Here is an 18,746-nt window from a genome sequence, read left to right as displayed (position 1 = left end):
TGTAAGGGAAAACGACCTCGTTAGTTTTTATAGAACAGTAACGTTGTATTACAAAGTATTGGCAATAAAATGTCAAGCTGTCATGAGGTCGTCTTCTGATATGGGAGTTCCGACTTTTCTGCTGACGACATTGTGAGGCTTTCTTTCTGCAGGCTGTGTAATTAGGAAATTAAGCTAATTAGTTTTTAGAATCGATTAAAAAACAAAACAACGCGGGTCCAGTCCTCCCGCACCTCGGGCGACACGTCCAGCCGTGACGACACCAGCTGCAGCGCGGCAAGCTTCTGGATCAGATCGTCTTCTGACGGGAGTTCTGACTTTTCTGCTGACGACATGGTGAGGGTATCTTTCTGCAGGCTGTATAATTAGGAAATTAAGCTAATTAGTTTTTAGAATCGATTAAAAAAACAACGCGGGTCCAGTCCTCCCGCACCTCGGGCGACACGTCCAGCCGTGACGACACAAGCTGCAACGCGGCAAGCTTCTGGATCAGCTCGTCTTCTGACGGGAGTTTTGAATTTTCTGCTGACGACATGGCGACAGTTTCTGCAGGCTGTGTGACGGGAAATGGACTCGTTAGTTTTTATAGAACAGTAACGTTGTATTTAACAAAGCATTGGCAACAAAATGTCAAGCTGTCATGAGGTCGTCTTCTGACGGGAGTTCGGACTTTTCTGCTGACGACATTGTGAGGGTTTCTTTCTGCAATCTGTGTAAGGGAAAAATTAAGGTAATTAGTTTTTAGTTTTAGAATCGATTAAAAAAAAAAGAAACAACGCGGGTCCATTCCTCCCGCACGTCCGGCGGCACGTCCAGCCGGGATGACACCAGCTGCAGCGCGGCAAGCTTCTGGACGAGCTCGTCTTCTGACGGGAGTTCTGACTTTTCTGCCGACGACATGGCGAGGGTTTCTTTCTGCAGGCTGTGTGATGGGAAATGGACTCGTTAGTTTTTATAGAACAGTAACGTTGTATTACAAAATAGTATTGGCAATAAAATATCAAGCTGTCATGAGGTCGTCTTCTGATGGGAGTTCCCGCTTTTCTGCTGACGACATGGCGACAGTTTGTTTCGCTTTGAATACGTCCTGTAGGCTGTGTAAAGGTATATTCAGCTGGTTAGCTGTTGTATAACTATTTCCCAAAGTATTGTGCACTTTGGATGATGTTGTCTGCTTATGCCAATTTTCTGCCGTCAACATGACGACAGGGCGACAGTTTCTTTCTGTAGGCTGCGTAAAGGAACTGGGCTGGTTAGTTTTTTTTTTTTTTTTTTTTTTTTTTTTACAGCATATTTATGCCATTGAATATTGTCTCTTATGTGTCAAACTCTGGGATGAGTTAGTGTTCGGAAATTACTGCTTCTGTGTTTCGCTTTGAATTTGTTCTGCAGGCTGTATCAAAGAAACTTTGGCTCGGTATTGTCCCTTACAGTATGTGTCCATCCTCTGGAGTTTATTAACTTCTGATGGAGGTTCTGACTCTTTCTTGCTGACGACATGGCAACAGTTTGTTTCTTTCTGCAGGCTGTGTAAATGAACGTTGGGCTGTTTTTTTGTGTGTCTTATTTCATACATGAGCAGTTTACAGTATCATTATCATTGTTATATTTTCCAAAATATAGTGACCCTAAAATGTTGAGCAGTTAACAAATGATTATTGTTTTTTTTTTCAAAGCTATTGTTACCCTTAAATATTGCGCAGTTAACATCTTGTTATTACTGTTTTCTAAACTAACCCAATATGTCAAGCGATTAGCCAGTTAGGATGGGGACAAAATGGTATGACCTTTTCAGTACGTTTGTGGCCATGCCCCCTGTCAGAAAGCAATCGAACTGCAAGCAGTTTACTGGTGTTTCATCCTCTAATCTAATCAGACTAGACCATTCTCCGCCCTTTTCACTAACCCAGTAACCATAGTAACAGCCCTCTTATCCGATAATTGAGAAGATTTGTCTCCAGAAGAAGAAGTAGAAACTCTCAGAGCGAAAACAATATTTCCCTTCAAAGCACACACCGGCTTCCTATTCTGGCCTTGAACCCTGACCTGGACCATTCCATTGTCATTGCCATGCCATGCCCTCCCCATTATTGTAGAGAACAAAATGTATCACAGTACAAATGAGCAGACAACAAATCTTCTCTCAGATGTCCACATCATACATAGTCCCAGGAGTTTCATATATAAACTCTGTAAAAAGATAGGTACTAATTCTCAGGCCATAAACTACAGAGAGCATGTTACGTTAACAAGCCTTCACAAAAAGTAAACAGTCCTTGTCTTGATCATTGTTTCGATTTGCATAACAATGTCCAGACGGGTTTGTTTACTTTTTGTGTGCCTTACCCTATGACATATTTACTAAAATTCCTGTCGCCGCACATGCGTCCTATACTAATGTGAGAAGGCTTATTCTCAGGCCTTAAACCACTGAGAGTCTGTAATCTCAGTTGCTGGCCTGAGAATTAAGACAATATATATCTTCTCACAAGAGTTTATAATCCTCCTGGGACTTGTTATGTGGCAATCTGAGAGCTAGGAGATTTGTTGTCTACACACTTGTACTGTGATGAGGAATATATACGGAGCTACGTATGTCTTTAGACATCTAACGTTACTGAGATATAGAAAAGGTATGCTGGGTCGTTTTTGAAGTTCCAGGTTAACGTTACCACGGACATATCTGAAACGGTAAAGTTTTAAAATCGCTCAAGAAAACTGCAACAACATATCACACACCGCAGCGACCGGTATAGTACCCAGTTGCAATGCTTACGTTACTTCTGCTCGGAGATAACAATGAATCAGTTCAGACATTGACAATGAATGCCATCGTTAATCATGCTTTCTAGATCTTAAACAAACGCAAAACAACAAACCTACACAGTACAGGACTCCCAAATCTCCTACTGTTCCCTTGTTGTAAGAATACGGCCCCAGCGGTAACGCCCAGCTCTTCAGGGACTGTCCTGGATTGACCTCGCAGCGGACCGTACCATTCTGTAGGAGGGGCCGTACACCATTCTGTGTCCGACGTTGAACTTGTGGGAGGTGAGTCGCCTTTTTTTCTAAATCATTATTCAAGTCAAACGTTAAACGCTTGAACTGCTCATGTCATAACGTAAGAACTCGGCGATGTTGTGAGGGAGCGTTGTGTGAGGCAAAGCCATCAGTCAAGTGTCCTTTAAACAAGTTCGCAGCTCGCCAGAAGAACAACACCGAAAAACAAGATGGCGAATGAATTGACGAAGGTCAGCCAAAGTTCAGTAGAACCAACCATTGTGCAACTGCTACTCTACCAGACGTAGGAAGGCTGTCGTTAGATTATAACTGAACTCGAGCTCTAGCATTTCATAGTTTGTGTCTTCGTAATGAACTTTTTCATGACACCTGTTATTAAACTAGAGTTCCACGACTCCATACCTCCACCAAGAGATTTTAACCCTTACGACAGAATCTGATTTGATTCTCATTTATCATGAAAATGAGGTCCTGATTTGCGTCGATGATATTGAAGTTTATTTGCAAGTTCGTGCCTGAGGGCTAATTGCAAGTACATGGTATGAACATAGTAGATATACAAGTGACAATATTAGTTAATCAAATTTAATCATGACCCTACCCAAATAGCAGGTATATATGCAGGTTAAACTTGATAGTCTAATATCTTAAGAAAGAAGGACAAACTATTACAGTAACTAGCATTATCTGATCAAATGAGGTCTCATTTGCATAATTGAACAATTTTACCTTCAGGCAACTTCCAAATTTCACAAGTATGAGGCTCTGCATATGATCAACATATGATGCATGCGAACGATTGAGGCTCTGCAGCCACTAGTATAATATTCATTTATCTTTAAACAAACAAACAAACTCTGTCTCCCTAACCCAGGTTATGCCAGGATGGGAGAAGAAATCCCGATTATTGACTTCTCAGCGTACGGGCTGTCCCAGCCTCAGGAGGGAGCCAGTAGGGCCCAGCTGGCCGCCTTAGCGCACACATAAACAAACAAAGAAACAAACAAACAATCAAACAAACTCTGTCTGCCTAACCCAGGTAGTACCAGGATGGGTGAGGAGGTCCCTATTATTGACTTCTCTGCGTATGGGTTGTTCCAGCCACAGGACGGAGCCAGTAGGGCCCAGCTGGCCGCCTTAGCACACACACAAACAAACAACAAACAAACAAACAAACAAACAAGCTCTAAATGTCTCCCTTACCCAGGTAGTGCCAGGATGGGAGAAGAAATCCTGCTTATCGACTTCTCAGCGTACGGGCTGTCCCAGCCTCAGGACGGAGCCAGTAGGGTAGAGCTGGTCGCCTTAGTGCACACACAAACAACAAACAAACAAACAAATAAACAAACTGACTGTCTCCCTAACCCAGGTAGTGCCAGGATGTGTGAGGAGGTCCCGATTATCGACTTCTCAGCGTACGGGCTGTCCCAGCCCCACGGAGCCAGTAGAGCCCAGCTGGCCACCTTAGCGCACACACAAACAAACAACAAACAAACAAACTCTGTCTCCCTAACCCAGATAGTACCAGGATGGTTGAGGAGGTCCCTATTATCGACTTCTCAGCGTACGGGCTGTCCCAGCCTCAGGAGGGAGCCAGTAGAGCGGAGCTGGCCACCTTAGCGCAGAGCCTGACTCACACACTGTCCACTGTGGGGTTCGCATACCTGACTCATGTGGGCATCAGCCAACAGGAGGTGAGGAAGAAATGTGTACATAAAAAGATACATAAAGGATTCGAAATAATGGCATCAAACAAGAATTTTTTTTGCAGATTGAAAAAGATGTTTTGAGCCAAGGAACTTTCTTGATATCAAAAAGTTATTATCTTCTCTCTCTCTCTCCCTCTCACTCTATGTATATCTATGTAAAATGTTCAGCAAACGTCTCAGCAAAGGAAGTACCAATTATTCTCGTATGAAACTGGAAGGTCACTTACTCCAGCCCAGCTTTCTCCATTTTACCAGGAACACAAACACCTGTGTCGGTAGAAGACATTCTGAAGCAATGTTAAAACTATGATTATAAGTCACCACTTCTATATTTGTGACATCCTTATGTAGACACAACATACGACATTAGTAAAGGTCAGTCAAAAATTTGTACAATTTAGTTTTGGTATTAACATAAGAAGGTTTGGGGGCTCCGTTCAATGGTCTGGAAAGAAAGAGTGGACCTGGTCCGGACAAGCTGCCCGTCATGATGCTGATTAATATTTTGATTCAGAAGGACAGATGCTGCAGCTGACAGTCTATTGTTTAATGTGCCCACAGGTGGACGAGTTGTTCGAAGTGTCGGACCGGTTCTTTGACCTGCCGGTAGATGTGAAAGAGAAGTACCGCCGCCCGTCTGACGGGTCCCGCGGACGACACGGATGGGTCGCCATCGAGAGGGAGAGGTGAACTGCTATTTTTTGCTTGCAGGGTTGGACAAGTTTTCTAAAATTCACTTGTCCTATCAGGCAAGCACATAGGAAATTTACTTGCCCGAACAAATGTTTCATTTGCCAAAAATTCAAATGTCACATGTCATTCAAATGTTACTACTAATACTTAGTATATGCATTTTCACTTCCAGCAATGGAATTCTCTGTAGACCATTGCTTGATGTCATGACAGTAAAAAGTAACAAGTATATCAAAATTGCACTCTGAGTCAATGGAAAAATCTTACTTGTCCAATCGGGCAAGTGGGGTAGGATATGCACTTGCCCGAACAGCACTTTCACTTGCCCTGGACAACAGGGCTAGTGGACTTGTCCAACCCTGGCTTGTATATTGCATACTCGGAAAACCCGGCCCAGGTTTGTACTGAGGAGTACATCAGAGCTGCATATCCAGACAGATTAAGTTGATCCACTCACTGTTTGTCGTCGTTATGTGTGGTGGTCGGTCTCTGCTAGCTCACTATCTGTTTTTTGTTTGTTTGTCTTTTAAATTTTTTTTATTGAATATTCAATGACATTCATTTTCCATTAAGATAAACAAATCATACAGACATTACAAAAAACACAGATGAAGCCACCCCTAGCAGATGCGTTACAACGGAATTAATAAATTGATAAATAATGACATAATATGTTAAATAAAGATGCAACTTAAGCTTTACGTAAAGAAAATTATCTATCTGGTTTATTGTCTGTTGTTCCCCATGTCTTGATGGATAGACCTGCTTGTACAGAGTTTCCTGTCTTAATGGCAGTCTGACAGATGCCTCTGTGTAACACTGGTGTAAGTGAAGAAGGTTACTGTCAATAACTAATATGCACCATAACATGTTTACATTGAGTTTCTAAATATTCTTTTCATCTCCCTCCAGAGTGGCTGCAGACCGACCAGGCGACTTAAAGGAAGCCTTCAACATGCTGCCTCCACTTCCACCTGAACAGGTGGGCATTTTCATGAGGGGATGAGTTATTGACATAATTCTAAAATACTTTCCTGACAGTATAAATGGATCAGGTTACTTAAATCAATCAATACTGATTAAATTATCAGTATGTCAGAAAAAAGTTGAGAGATACATTCAAAATATCTGAATTGTGCCATTTTAAAAATGATTTATATAATTGATAAAAGGGGTGGGGGTGTGTGGATTTGCTTCAATACAGTTACAGATACTCTATGCAATTATGACTCACTTTATGGGAACACCTACACTTATTGACATGTTCTAAAATACTTTTCTAGACAGTTCAAATGGATCAGGTTTCTTAAACCAATCAATACTGATTAGATGATCAATATTATCATTGTATCTCTCCCCTCTCCCCCAGACATGGCCCAGTGAGCTGCCAGAGCTGGAGATGGTCGGCCTGAAGTTCTTTGACAAGTGTGTGCAGCTGACCTTGAGGATTCTAGAGGTCATGGCCATCGGACTGGATGTTCCCGTAAGTCACGAGACACAAACACACGAGAACTCAGATAAATATTATTATAATACAGTAGCCACGTGATTAGAATATAATCTTTGTAACCTAACCTTGGGTTGGGATTGTAGAGGTCATGGTTATTGGACTGAACTGAATGTTCCTGTAAGTCGACACAAACACATGAGAACTTAGATAGATATAACTAACATAATTATGATACAATAGGCTAGGGATTAGCATATAACCTTTGCAGTGAACTGCATGACTGCAATCTGTGTAGGTCTACCTAAGGTCTAGCCTGGAAAGCTGTCACCTCCCATCTCATGTATTCTTGCCTCTTTGCTGGGTGTTTAAATGTTTAACCAACTCCACAGATTGATATAGCCCGTGAAACGGCCTAGTGGGTAGAGTGTTCGCCTTGCATTCAGTAGGTCGTGAGTTCGATCCCCGGCCGAGTCATACCAAAGACTTTAAAAATGGTACATGCTGCTTTCTCTGCTTAGCACTCAGCATTCGGGAAAGAGGATGGAAGTTGAACACACACCACTACCAGTGGATTAGCCCCCTGCTGTAGTGATTGCGTTGTGTGGCCCAGGGCTAAGGAAACAGAGATGGGCACCGCCCTATGTGCCATCAGGCGCGAGGAGGGTTTAACTTTTTTTTAACTAACAGATTGATGTGACAGGACTGTGAGTAACACTGACAGTTTCCCCCATGCCAGGATATCCCAGGGTTCCTGGACGTGCACCGCTCCATGGGGAAGGGTCGGAACTCTTCGCTGCTGCGGCCGCTACGCTACCCGCCTGTTCCCGAGCACGTCAAAGAGAGACAGATCAGGTGTGGGGAACACACGGACTACGGGTCCATCACGCTTCTCTGGCAGGATGGAGCACCTGGGCTGGAGGTAAGGCACCTGGGCTGGAGGTAAGGCACCTGGGCTGGAGGTACTTTTTCATTAATTCACGACGATGCACCTGTGCATGTCTCACCTATGTTCTCCCCTTGTTCTCACCTATGTTCTCAGCTGTTCTCACCTGTGTTCTCACCTGTGTTCTTACCTGTGTTACCTGTTTTCAGACCTGTGTCACCTGTTATTTCACCTGTGTTACCTGTGTTCTCACCTGTGTTCTCACCTGTATCCCCAGAAAGAGACCCTGACCCATCAGTGGGTACACCTGTCCATGTCTCACCTGAGTTCTCAAATCTGTTCTCACCTGTGCTCTCACCTGTGTGACCTCTGTTCTCACCAGTGTGTGACCTCTGTTCTAACCTGTGTTCTCACCTGTGTTACCTCTGTTCTCACCTGTGTTACCTGTGTTCTCACCTGTGTTAAAGGTATTCTCACATGTGTTACCTGTATCCCCAGATAGAGACCCTGACCCACCAGTGGGTACACCTGTCCATGTCTCACCTGTGTTCTCACCTGTTTTACCTGTGTTCTCACCTGTGTTCTCACCTGTGTTCTCACCTGTGTGACATGTGTTCTCAACTGTGTGACCTGTGTTCTCACCTGTGTTCTCACCTGTATCCCCAGATAGAGACCGACCCACCAGTGGGTACACCTGTCCATGTCTCACATGTGTTCTCACCTGTTTTACCTGTGTTCTCACCTGTGTTCTCACCTGTTTTACCTGTGTTCTCACCTGTGTGACATGTGTTCTCACATGTGTGACCTGTGTTCTTACCTGTGTTACCTATGTTCTCACCTGTGTTCTCACCTGTATCCCCAGATAGAGACCCTGACCCACCAGTGGGTGCCCGTCCCCCCCATCCCCGGCACAGTTGTGGTAAACATAGGAGACATGATGCAGTGCTGGTCTGGGGACAGACTCAGATCCACGGTGAGATCCTGCACAAAGCTTTCGTTTTAAGCTTTATTGATGAAAAAAGTCAATCCATAAAGAAATGATGTCAAGAAACATTTCTCAACCTAACCCCTTAGTACATAATGGTATGGTCTTGTTTTCTATCAAATCGACGGTGCCACTACTGATGAATTGACCAGCTGACACTATTGATATATTGATTGGTATCCTGTCTTTATTGTACAGCCCCATCGAGTGGTTCTTCCTGAGGAGGAGAAATGGAGGAAAGTCCCTCGCAGGTCAGTCTGAATAAAGACTTCTAGAGTACTTATGATGCTTACGTAGGGATGATTCTAGTCAGTAGTTACTGCATCTGGCAATTCCCCAACAATAGGTTTACTTCAGATGGTCTGTACAGTAGTACATTTTGTGCTAAAGCTAAATGTTTTATTTTCTCCCAGAAGATCCATTCCATTTTTTCCCACCCTGATAACGATGCTGTTTTGTAGTAGTAGTAGGCATCCGTCTATCTTGTCTGTAACGTACCGCCTACTAAACCCAGGTGGCGCTGTTTTCTCCCCGTAGGTCCATTCCATTTTTTGCCCATCCTGATGACAACGCCCTGCTGTAGTACCTCTTGCTAAACCTAGATGGCGCTGTTTTTTCCCGCCGTAGATCCATCCCGTTTTTTGTGCACCCCGATGACGACGCCCTGCTAACCTGCCTGGACGGGTCCGACAAGTACCCACCAATGACGGCCGAGGAACATCTCAAGAACTTTGCCAGCAAGATCTACTCCGACCTTCCTACCGCTTTTGGCAAGACCAACTAGGTGGAACGTCTTCTTCATATTGGATTCTATTTGTCTCTAACAGGCTTGTTCAATGCAAGGCCATTTGACCACGTCTAGGCAATGAACTATGGCGGTAAACATTCGTTTTGAAGATTGTAGACTGTGGGGAGGGAAACAGTTTCCATCAAGAGCTCTATAGCTTAGCCATCCGGGGGAAGCAACTGTTGCTGTAGGAGGACTGTAGAGACTGATAAATGAACAGTATAACACAGTGTAAGCTGAGGAAATCTAATGTTGCATTGAAAGGCTGTCCATAGAGGGACAAGTAGTGTGAGATCATCAGAGCCATGGCCATAAAAGTACTGATAGAACAGCAATGGGGGCCCAGCTATTATGCCAGCTCACTATACAGGAGGGACATGTAGCGTGAGATCATCAGTGCCCTCCAGGCCATGGAAGTCTGATAGAAAAGGGACCGGGGGGCAGCTGATAGATAGTTGTGGCTAAGTTGTGCCTTGTTTCGCAAAGCTATGCCCTGATACTGAGTGTTACAAAGTAATCTAGATGTTATTAAAAAAAATAAATATATTAATTTAACATATGAATTAACAATGTAAATATTTATCATTTTATACCCAGAAATAGATATTGCATGAAATGCACTTTTCATAAGATACGTCGTTTTTATTGTAACATTTTGCAGAAAAAAACAGAGAATCAAAGTTATAATTTTAGTGGAAGTAATATTTTCTTTCTAGGTGCAGGTGTAAAGTTTGAAAGAAAGACAAATAGAGGGAATCTACAGTAGCTGTCCTTGTTTATTTTTAGAAAACATTAGAGTAAGGTGGCTAATTATGATATAATGAAGTGCCTTGTAACCTTCGTATGATATTCTATGCTCACGATGTATTGAGCATGATAAGTTTATTGCAATGCCTTGCCCACAGTGGTCTATTTGTAAGAAACATGAAAAGGATTATATATTATACAATGGTGTTGGGTAATATCTATCATTTGCTTAAATTGGGACAAGGTCACAAGATGTAGTCAGGACTCGTGCTGTGGTATAAATATATTTACTATCACAACAGATCCACAAGAAACTGTGACAAATATCGACATGTGAAATGTAGTGACTGACAGGGTAAGAAACTGGCCGGTACCCTACGTTGTGCGACTTTTAAATGCTTAATGACTTTGTCTCTAAAGATATCTGTTGCGATTTGAATTGTTGTTACACACACTTGATTTGGTTTTATCATGTCAGAATTTTTAACGTTATTTTAATGTTTGATATATAATTGATGATATAGATGTTTAATGTTTCCAGAATTAGTTCTGGCTGGAAAACAATTATATGTATGAAATTCGCAATTCAGCCAAACAGGCTGCGAGTCAGATTTTTACCCTAATAACCATTCATCATCATCATTATCATCATCATCATTATATGAAACAAGACTTTCCCTCAGACTCTGTGTTTATACTGATTTATGCTTATTTCAGTTACGATTTTTTAAACATCTGAGAACCAAGTAACTTACTGATGCGGGATGAGTTAAAATCTTAAGATACAATTTATTTCACTCCACCATACCCTAGGTATGATATAATGAAGTGCCTTGATATAACCCTAGGTATGGTATGGAGTGAAATGTTATATTCATATTATGTTTCTTCTTCTTCTTGGCCTTTCGTTATCTTTAAGGGGATTCATGTCGAGTTTAGCACTGTTTTTTATTTAATTTCCGAGAACAGATAACTGCATTCATGAGGCCTACTCAGGCAACCATTGAACAGACTAATCTACCTGCCTCAAACGTTATGCATAAAGCCACATATAACACATCACATCCTGCTGAGATCAAACAGATTCTCGTCAACTGTGGAATCTGAAGGCCGCAAGCAGCGAAAAGATTAAACCTTTTACTATTCTGTTACAATAATGAGAACCGAGAGACTATGCAGACTAATAATGGTCCCAGTACGCAGGGTGATGATGGAGGTGTGAAATGTAGCGGACCTTGCTTCCCTGGGGGGTACAATCTGAAACGGTTTAAGTCAAGGGTTAACAGACATCATTCTTCACAATCCATTGTTGTAACCCAAAACGCTTGAGTGGCTCCATGAGCCTTGTTTTGCGGTGAATCTTAAGTAAATAAAAAAACGAAAAAAAAGAACACGCCAACACTCATGGTGGGAGGGAAATGTGGATATCTACTCGCAACAGGCCTTTTTTCTAATATGAAAATCAAACTTATTGCTGAAACACGGCAGGTGAACCCCCGGCCCGTGGATTGCGAGGATAACACGTAACACACAAGGCTGTTATCTATAACAGCTGGACAAAGCTCATGTTACAATGGAAAGGGTGATGGATGTTATGAACAAGCCCTTTTTGTCTCCTGAGATGCATCAGGTATTTTCTGTGACCCATGTGTCTTGTAACGTTTGGCCAAAACTGTACCCTGTATAACTAACTACCTGTACGTGTACTGTAAATGCAGAAATGTTCGCGATGGATTAATGTTCGCGGTCGCTTCACCGCGAATTTAAAACCACCGCGAACATTTTTCCATAACAGTAAGAGACTGCAGTGCATGGTGCTACCGCGAAATTAAAACCACCGCGAAAAGTCCATTTTCCCGCTACCGCGAAATTAAATCCCCGCGAACTTAAATGCATTTACAGTATTATAGACTAGATGAGATATCAAAACTGGACGTTAAGCTGCAGTGCTGTGGCAAGCCGCTAGCCCCACTCAAATGAGATCAACACATCTTTTGCACACATTGCCAACTTGGAGGCTTCTGTTTGCCTGACATTTATTGGTCATATTCCATCCTGTCAACTTGATACAAAGTTATACTTAATACGTAAAAACACATCACAAACGCTTGGCAAAACCACAAAGTCATAATCCGTTGCCACAATGGGGGATACGGCAATTATCAATGAAACTTTGCGTTGAGATAGTCAGAATCAGAGACATAAAGATCCCATCAAATAACCACAGATTATCAAGTTTATATCATATTATAGAATGATTAACCTTCAGCAAATCTGTATTGTTTGTGGTGTTAGGCAGCAGGACCATAGATGTCTTACTAACAAAAAGCAAAGTCAGGTTAAGAGCCTAAAGTCTACAGGGTGGTAGAAATTCCCCAAACACTTTGCACTAAAATAGATGATACAGTAATAGCATTGGTAGTGTTGCGTACTTAAGCCTAACATCAGGCACAGGTGCAGGTACAGCCACTGGTACAGACGTTTAGGTACAGGTCCGTACCTGAACAATTGACATGTTTCTGTCAGCTAAAACGCCATATACTTGAAGGTAATTCAGGTACACTGGCGGTACGTTGATATTCTGGACCTGTACTTAAATGATTGTCACGGTACTGTACAGGAACCATTTATGGTGTTTTAGTGATTTTCATCTCCACAAACTTGATGAGCCCATCTTCCTTACGGCCATTGCACCACTTGATTTTGCACATCCACGTCAGGCCATCCCCTGGTGTTAGCGGTGTGTAGTACACGCCGTTCAGGCTGGGGAAGTGCGTGTTGGAGAACCACCCCGCTCCCCGGAACCTCTGCACAGCGCGCATCGCGGTGTCCCTGTCCCTGGTGCTGAACTTCTGGTCCCGGCTGTGCTGGAGGGCGTCCCCGGCAGTTCCGCTGTACGTACCTGAAAGGAGCCAGAATCCAAACAACTTGGCAGCATTGATATGCAGATTCAACCCTGATCTCAGTCTATTCTGTTCAAAATTACATGATTAACTTTAAATGTCATCTGTGTTGGTAGAAGTCATTATTGAAATAGTTAAACTGTAATATCCAATACAAAAATTGGACTCAATTGTTCGTTCCTTGACAAAGACTGGTGCTGTTCAGTCGAAAATTTTGGTGAGTCAAAGTTTTGTGTTGGATATTACAGTTTAAGTATTTCAATTAAATTACATTATGTTAAGGTTGCACCATTGTTTCGCTAATCTGGTAGTATGATGTTGTTGATGTAAGTTACTTCGGTTTTGTGTCAATAAGTGTGACGTTTCTTAAAACTTTTTATTTATCTATTAAATGAGATATGAGAGATGTGGGCGACAGAATGTTACATCCTTTACAAGGCCAGCACATTCGGCATACAGTTAAATTAAGCTATAATATGTATTAATCTATAAGGAATAAGCAAACAAACACTTACATAAAGTACATAAAGCATTCTAACAAACGAATAGCAAAACAAAACAACTTTGACAACATCAAGTCTGTCAAAGTTGTAACACTGACTGAGTTTATGTATGTGAATCTTGTTTGCGTATTTCCCTAAGGCACATTTCAAATAGCCTCCATAGCAGGCTCTCTGGGGCCTTTTGGGGGCTCATAATACACTTAATGATACGCTGGCCATTTCTATTTGTACTGGGTCGCTGATTGCTTTTCAGAAAAGGCCAGCAATCAGCGACCCAGTACTAATAGAAATGGCCAGCAAAAGTGCATTATGAGCCAAAAAAGGCCTCAGAGAGCCTGCTATGGAGGCTAAATTTCAAAGCGCCACTAGGCGATGTGTGTAACACACAAACAAACAAAAAAACAAACCTGCCGTCAGCCGGTACCCCGAGCTCTCGTCAGCCACAGAGAAGTTCTGGTACTCCGCATAGCTGGCTTCCCCGCCAAACATAACCAGGTCTATCCGCAGCTTGGATCTGAAATAATAATAATTTTCAAAATTTCATTTCCAAAAATTTGTCAATCAACAACCATAACAAAATGGCAGCCTTTTCACCCCTATTAAGTACATCACACACACACACACACACACACACACACACACACACACACACACACACACACACACACACACAAACACATACATGCGCAGATCTATACACACTCAGACAGCAACAAACACATGCGCACACACACATGTACACACAGACACAGACACACACACACACATACACACACACACACACACACATACCTGCGTGCAAAAATTACCATGCTGAAGTTGATTACCTTCCCTGGTTGGTGAGGCGGTGGATGTAGTCGTTCCCGAGCCAGAACTCGGCGCTCAGGTTGCCGAAGCCGCGCCTGTAGTCCGCCCAGGAGCGGTAGAAGTCCTCGGAGCCGTCCTGGCGACGCTGTGGGAACGGACAATCATGGAAATTTAGTAAAAGCTTAGTTGCATGCATGTAGGAGAAACAGTGAAAGATTAACTAAATAATTTGAAAATTCAAAAATGGCACAGCTTAATGTCATAATTTGAACCCAGGACCTCTGGGCATAACAACCCGCTGTTACGCCACAAGACCCAACCGGGGTTGACTGTAACGGCACCAAACATCTCAAGATAAAATCGTCCAAGTGAAGTAACAAACTGTCCCACCTGCAGCACAGTCCAGCCCTGTCCGGCCTCCATGCGGCAGAACACGCGGATGGACGGCTGCGTGCTGGGGTCAGGGGGCATGCCGGGGTCAGGGAGCATGCCGGGGTCACGGGGCATGATGGGGTCAGGGAGGTCAGCGGGGTCAGGGTTCAGGCTGGGGTCAGGGAGGTCAGTGGGGTCAGGTCGGACAGTGTAGATGCCGCTCTGAGCCGTCCCGTTGGACGCACGCAGAATGTCTGAACAATCTGAAATGTAGAAAATGCGTCGTAAAGGTTAGACATCCAGGTAATAATATACACAAGAACAGTTACTTAAGCAATGTTATATGATTTTAAAACCGGTACGATATTTCAGGTGGTATCCAATTCAGTCTCACTATATTCAGTTGCTTAATTAAGTAATTGGTATTTGTTGTATAGGAAGCATTTAGTTATAAGTAGTTTTTCAAAATGATACATCGCAAATTCAATTTTTTGGTTTTCAGTCGATCTCAAAAAATGATGGCAAAGTCAGGAATTTTTAGTTAAAGTTAAAGTCCCAAACCGGATAGTACATCTTTACTTCATCCCCGTTTCATGAGCCCTGGACCACTTTCGTACAATCACGTACAATCACAGCACGAGGCCGCTAGTGCATAGGCCGTAGTCTGTGTGTTCAACTATCATAAGATAATATTTAACACATTTTGAGTGCTAAGCATATAGAAAGCAGCATGCACCATATGTAACGTCTTTGATATCCGGTGTATTTGCAGCCGGTAGGTACCCAATATTTGGGTAATAAGGCTGATAAATGTGGCCGAGGCACCTCGCCGAACACGGGACCCTCGTTTTACGTCCCTTAGGGCTGCAGCATCCGGTCGTCCTTGGGTGGTCTCCCATCCAAGAACTGTCCGGACTGAGAGTTGCTTATAAAGTGATCGGGTGTGTCTAACGCGCCACGCGGCCATGTGACTTAGCCGGGGATCGAATTCAGGACCTAAGGACTCCAAAGCAAAACACTCAACTAACCTTTGCTCGCCAGGTGTTCGATGATCCGCCCCAGGTGCTCTAGCAGGCTCCCAGGTGAGCGCAGCTGGCGCTCCAGGTCTTCCTCCAGGTGTCCCGCCTTGGCCAGGTGTTGCTGCAGGTGTGTCAGAGAGGGAAATTCGACAGGTGGATCGAAGGTGTACATCCAACCCCTGTAGGAAAGATAACAATCGTTACAAAGAAAACTTCTTATATCTTTTCATTCAATATTCACTTCATCTTATTCACATCTTAATAGCCCATATCTAATCTATCTAAAACTTCAGGTATAAAGTTGACACACAAAGATTGGCCTTAGCCAAATTTGCAACCGCCCAAATCCAGTCTTTTATTTGTTTCCGTCATTGTTACCCAGGGTAATCCAACTCAGTGGTCAACACTGCTTTCCAGTGCCATGGAGCCCTGCATTACGTCAATCTAAACATGTACATATGCGTTGTAACATGCAAACAGAAAATTACAAACAAATAAATGAAATAAATAAAAACAATAGTAATGAGACTAATGTCTTGCAGGTCGAAAATTTGAATACCTGATTCGGACGTTGGAAAATTGCTGTTGAAGCAATTTTTGTTCGTGGGCACCAAATTTTCTCAACTCCTGACGCATTTCGCACCGAAATATGTTTTTGTCTGGTGGGTATGACATAAGTAAAATACAACACATAACAGTGTGTTGTTCCGCATCACCCTCGGTCCCAGCCCTCCCGCGGGTCGGATTACACTCCGGCCTTCAGCCGTTGGGCGATCCTTCCCGCGGTCGGGCTGGTTCCTCGTGTTGTATTCTATATATATATGTCATATGTTGATACACAGCGGTGTGAAAAAACGACAACATACCGGTTTCCCACCGAACATGACGTCACCAGGTTTCGTCCCATAGTCCTGGGTTCGTTTCCCGCAACCACGCCGCCCATGGTCGCGGGTTTGTTCCCCACCGTCAAGGCCAGGAAGTGGACCACTAGCATGCCGACTAGCAGACCGGCCAGGCGAGCTCGTGCCATGGCGCGGTGTGTCAAGTGTGATTTCTCCCAGCTCAGGTATTACGTCACGAGGAGGCACGCCATGCCGCGGGTCTAGTCAACAAATTACATCCATAATGCAGCTTTCTTCCTAATAGAACGGGCTTGTGCGGTTTGCTGCGATCAATCAGCTTTATTTGTCAAAGAATTTGTTTGAAACACCAACGATATCTCCGCCTGGGATTTGATAGATGTACCAGAGATGAAAGAAATTTGACCATATCCTCGTAGATGACATGCCAATCATTTCAATATGAATCGTTTCACGCCTATTGTTATCCTGCATGACAGACAAACAGACGGATTGACCAAATAATTACTCCTCGTGCTAAAAGGTTATGAAATGAAGATGAAGTCCATATTGAGGACGTCACAACAATCAGTTACTGTCCCTTCCAAGAGACGCCCTGCAGTTGGCTTCTTTTTCGACAGATGGCGCGATTGTGAGGTTGATTCGAGCACCTTCGTGCAACCCTTGACGTCAGCTTCAGACAATCAAGACTAATAAAACCTTGTTTTCCCCACTTGTCTCCGTAAGGGTCACCCGAGCTCGCACCTGGGCCGGACGACTGAGGACAGCCCATCGGGACGGAAGACTGAGGACAGCCCATCGGGACGGAAGACTGAGGACAGTCCATCGGGACGGAAGACTGAGGACAGCCCATCGGGACGGACGACTGAGGACAGCCCATCGGGACGGAAGGCTGAGGACAGCCCATCGGGACGGAAGGCTGAGGACAGCCAATCGGGACGGAAGACTGAGGACAGCCCATCGGGACGGAAGACTGAGGACAGCCCATCGGGACGGAAGACTGAGGACAGCCCATCGGGACGGACGACTGAGGACAGCCCATCGGGACGGAAGACTGAGGACAGCCCATCGGGACGGAAGGCTGAGGACAGTCCATCGGGACGGAAGACTGAGGACAGCCCATCGGGACGGACGACTGAGGACAGCCCATCGGGACGGAAGGCTGAGGACAGCCCATCGGGACGGAAGGCTGAGGACAGCCAATCGGGACGGAAGACTGAGGACAGCCCATCGGGACGGAAGACTGAGGACAGCCCATCGGGACGGAAGACTGAGGACAGCCCATCGGGACGGACGACTGAGGACAGCCCATCGGGACGGAAGACTGAGGACAGCCCATCGGGACGGAAGGCTGAGGACAGCCCATCGGGCCGGAATACTGAGGATTGTCCATCAGGACGGAAGACTAAGGACAGCCCATCGGGACGGAAGACTGAGGACAGCCCATCGGGACGGAAGGCTGAGGACAGCCCATCGGGACGGAAGACTGAGGACAGCCCATCGGGCCGGAATACTGAGGATTGTCCATCAGGACGGAAGACTAAGGACAGCCCATCGGGACGGAAGACTGAGGACAGCCCATCGGGACGGAAGGCTGAGGACAGCCCATCGGGACGGAAGGCTGAGGACAGCCCATCGGGACGGAAGACTGAGGACAGCCCATCGGGACGGAAGGCTGAGGACAGCCCATCGGGACGGAAGACTGAGGACAGCCCACTGAGGACAGCCGGAAGACTGAGGACAGTCCATCGGGACGGAAGACTGAGGACAGTCCATCGGGACGGAAGACAGGACAGCCCATCGGGACGGAAGACTAAGGACAGCCCATCAGGAAGGACGACTGACGGCAAACCATCGGGCCGGAAGATTGAGAGCCCATCGGGCCGGAAGACTGAGGACAGCCCATCAAAAAAGGAAGGCTGAAAAGACAGCCCCATCGGGACGGAAGGCTGAGGTCAGCCCCTCGACGGGAAGACTGAGGCGTGAATGAATTACAAGTGTGACGGA

The 18,746-nt window shown here is 44.6% G+C and overlaps 3 protein-coding genes across 3 annotated transcripts; 2 read left to right on the top strand and 1 right to left on the bottom strand.

The window, feature by feature from the left end:
* The first annotated feature begins 4,071 nt into the window (after positions 1-4,071).
* On the top strand, positions 4,072-9,608 carry LOC118420117 (2-oxoglutarate-dependent dioxygenase htyE-like). The gene is made up of 11 exons (XM_035826820.1): positions 4,072-4,138; positions 4,229-4,306; positions 4,391-4,465; positions 4,540-4,715; positions 5,292-5,416; positions 6,336-6,405; positions 6,793-6,906; positions 7,610-7,792; positions 8,619-8,729; positions 8,940-8,992; positions 9,369-9,608. Exons 1-11 carry the CDS (start codon positions 4,072-4,074, stop codon positions 9,523-9,525), a joined length of 1,209 nt encoding a protein of 402 aa, XP_035682713.1. The 3' UTR covers positions 9,526-9,608.
* Positions 9,609-12,328: 2,720 nt separating this feature from the next.
* Positions 12,329-14,932, bottom strand: LOC118419164 (ficolin-1-like). The gene is made up of 4 exons (XM_035825480.1): positions 14,879-14,932; positions 14,509-14,633; positions 14,089-14,195; positions 12,329-13,177 (listed from the first exon to the last, which is right to left on the bottom strand). Exons 1-4 carry the CDS (start codon positions 14,909-14,911, stop codon positions 12,903-12,905), a joined length of 540 nt encoding a protein of 179 aa, XP_035681373.1. The 5' UTR covers positions 14,912-14,932; the 3' UTR covers positions 12,329-12,902.
* A 1,975-nt stretch (positions 14,933-16,907) lies between these two features.
* On the top strand, positions 16,908-18,662 carry LOC118420116 (circumsporozoite protein-like). Its single transcript, XM_035826818.1, has 2 exons — positions 16,908-16,979; positions 17,466-18,662. The coding sequence occupies exons 1-2, from the start codon at positions 16,908-16,910 to the stop codon at positions 18,660-18,662; spliced, it is 1,269 nt and encodes a 422-aa protein (XP_035682711.1).
* Positions 18,663-18,746: the final 84 nt, after the last annotated feature.

Source organism: Branchiostoma floridae, chromosome 7, assembly GCF_000003815.2.
Source record: "Branchiostoma floridae strain S238N-H82 chromosome 7, Bfl_VNyyK, whole genome shotgun sequence".
NCBI classification, from domain to species: Eukaryota; Metazoa; Chordata; class Leptocardii; order Amphioxiformes; family Branchiostomatidae; genus Branchiostoma; species Branchiostoma floridae.
Note: the sequence above shows the minus strand (reverse complement) of the source record. Positions and strands in the feature narration are given on the sequence as shown.

What these genes read in the sequence shown, in the direction of transcription:
- LOC118419164 (XM_035825480.1), bottom strand. Translation starts at nt 14,911, where the DNA reads ATGGAGGCCGGACAGGGCTGGACTGTGCTGCAG. An exon ending in AGGGCTGGACTGTGCTGCAG is followed by an intron (nt 14,634 to 14,878) that starts GTGGGACAGTTT and finishes CCGTTCCCACAG; the next exon opens with CGTCGCCAGGACGGCTCCGA. An exon ending in GGGGTACCGGCTGACGGCAG is followed by an intron (nt 13,178 to 14,088) that starts GTTTGTTTTTTT and finishes GGCTCCTTTCAG; the next exon opens with GTACGTACAGCGGAACTGCC.
- LOC118420116 (XM_035826818.1), top strand. Translation starts at nt 16,908, where the DNA reads ATGGCGCGGTGTGTCAAGTGTGATTTCTCCCAGCTCAGGTATTACGTC. An exon ending in GGAGGCACGCCATGCCGCGG is followed by an intron (nt 16,980 to 17,465) that starts GTCTAGTCAACA and finishes TGTCTCCGTAAG; the next exon opens with GGTCACCCGAGCTCGCACCT.
- LOC118420117 (XM_035826820.1), top strand. Translation starts at nt 4,072, where the DNA reads ATGGGTGAGGAGGTCCCTATTATTGACTTCTCTGCGTATGGGTTGTTC. An exon ending in GTCGCCATCGAGAGGGAGAG is followed by an intron (nt 5,417 to 6,335) that starts GTGAACTGCTAT and finishes ATCTCCCTCCAG; the next exon opens with AGTGGCTGCAGACCGACCAG. An exon ending in GGGACAGACTCAGATCCACG is followed by an intron (nt 8,730 to 8,939) that starts GTGAGATCCTGC and finishes TTTATTGTACAG; the next exon opens with CCCCATCGAGTGGTTCTTCC.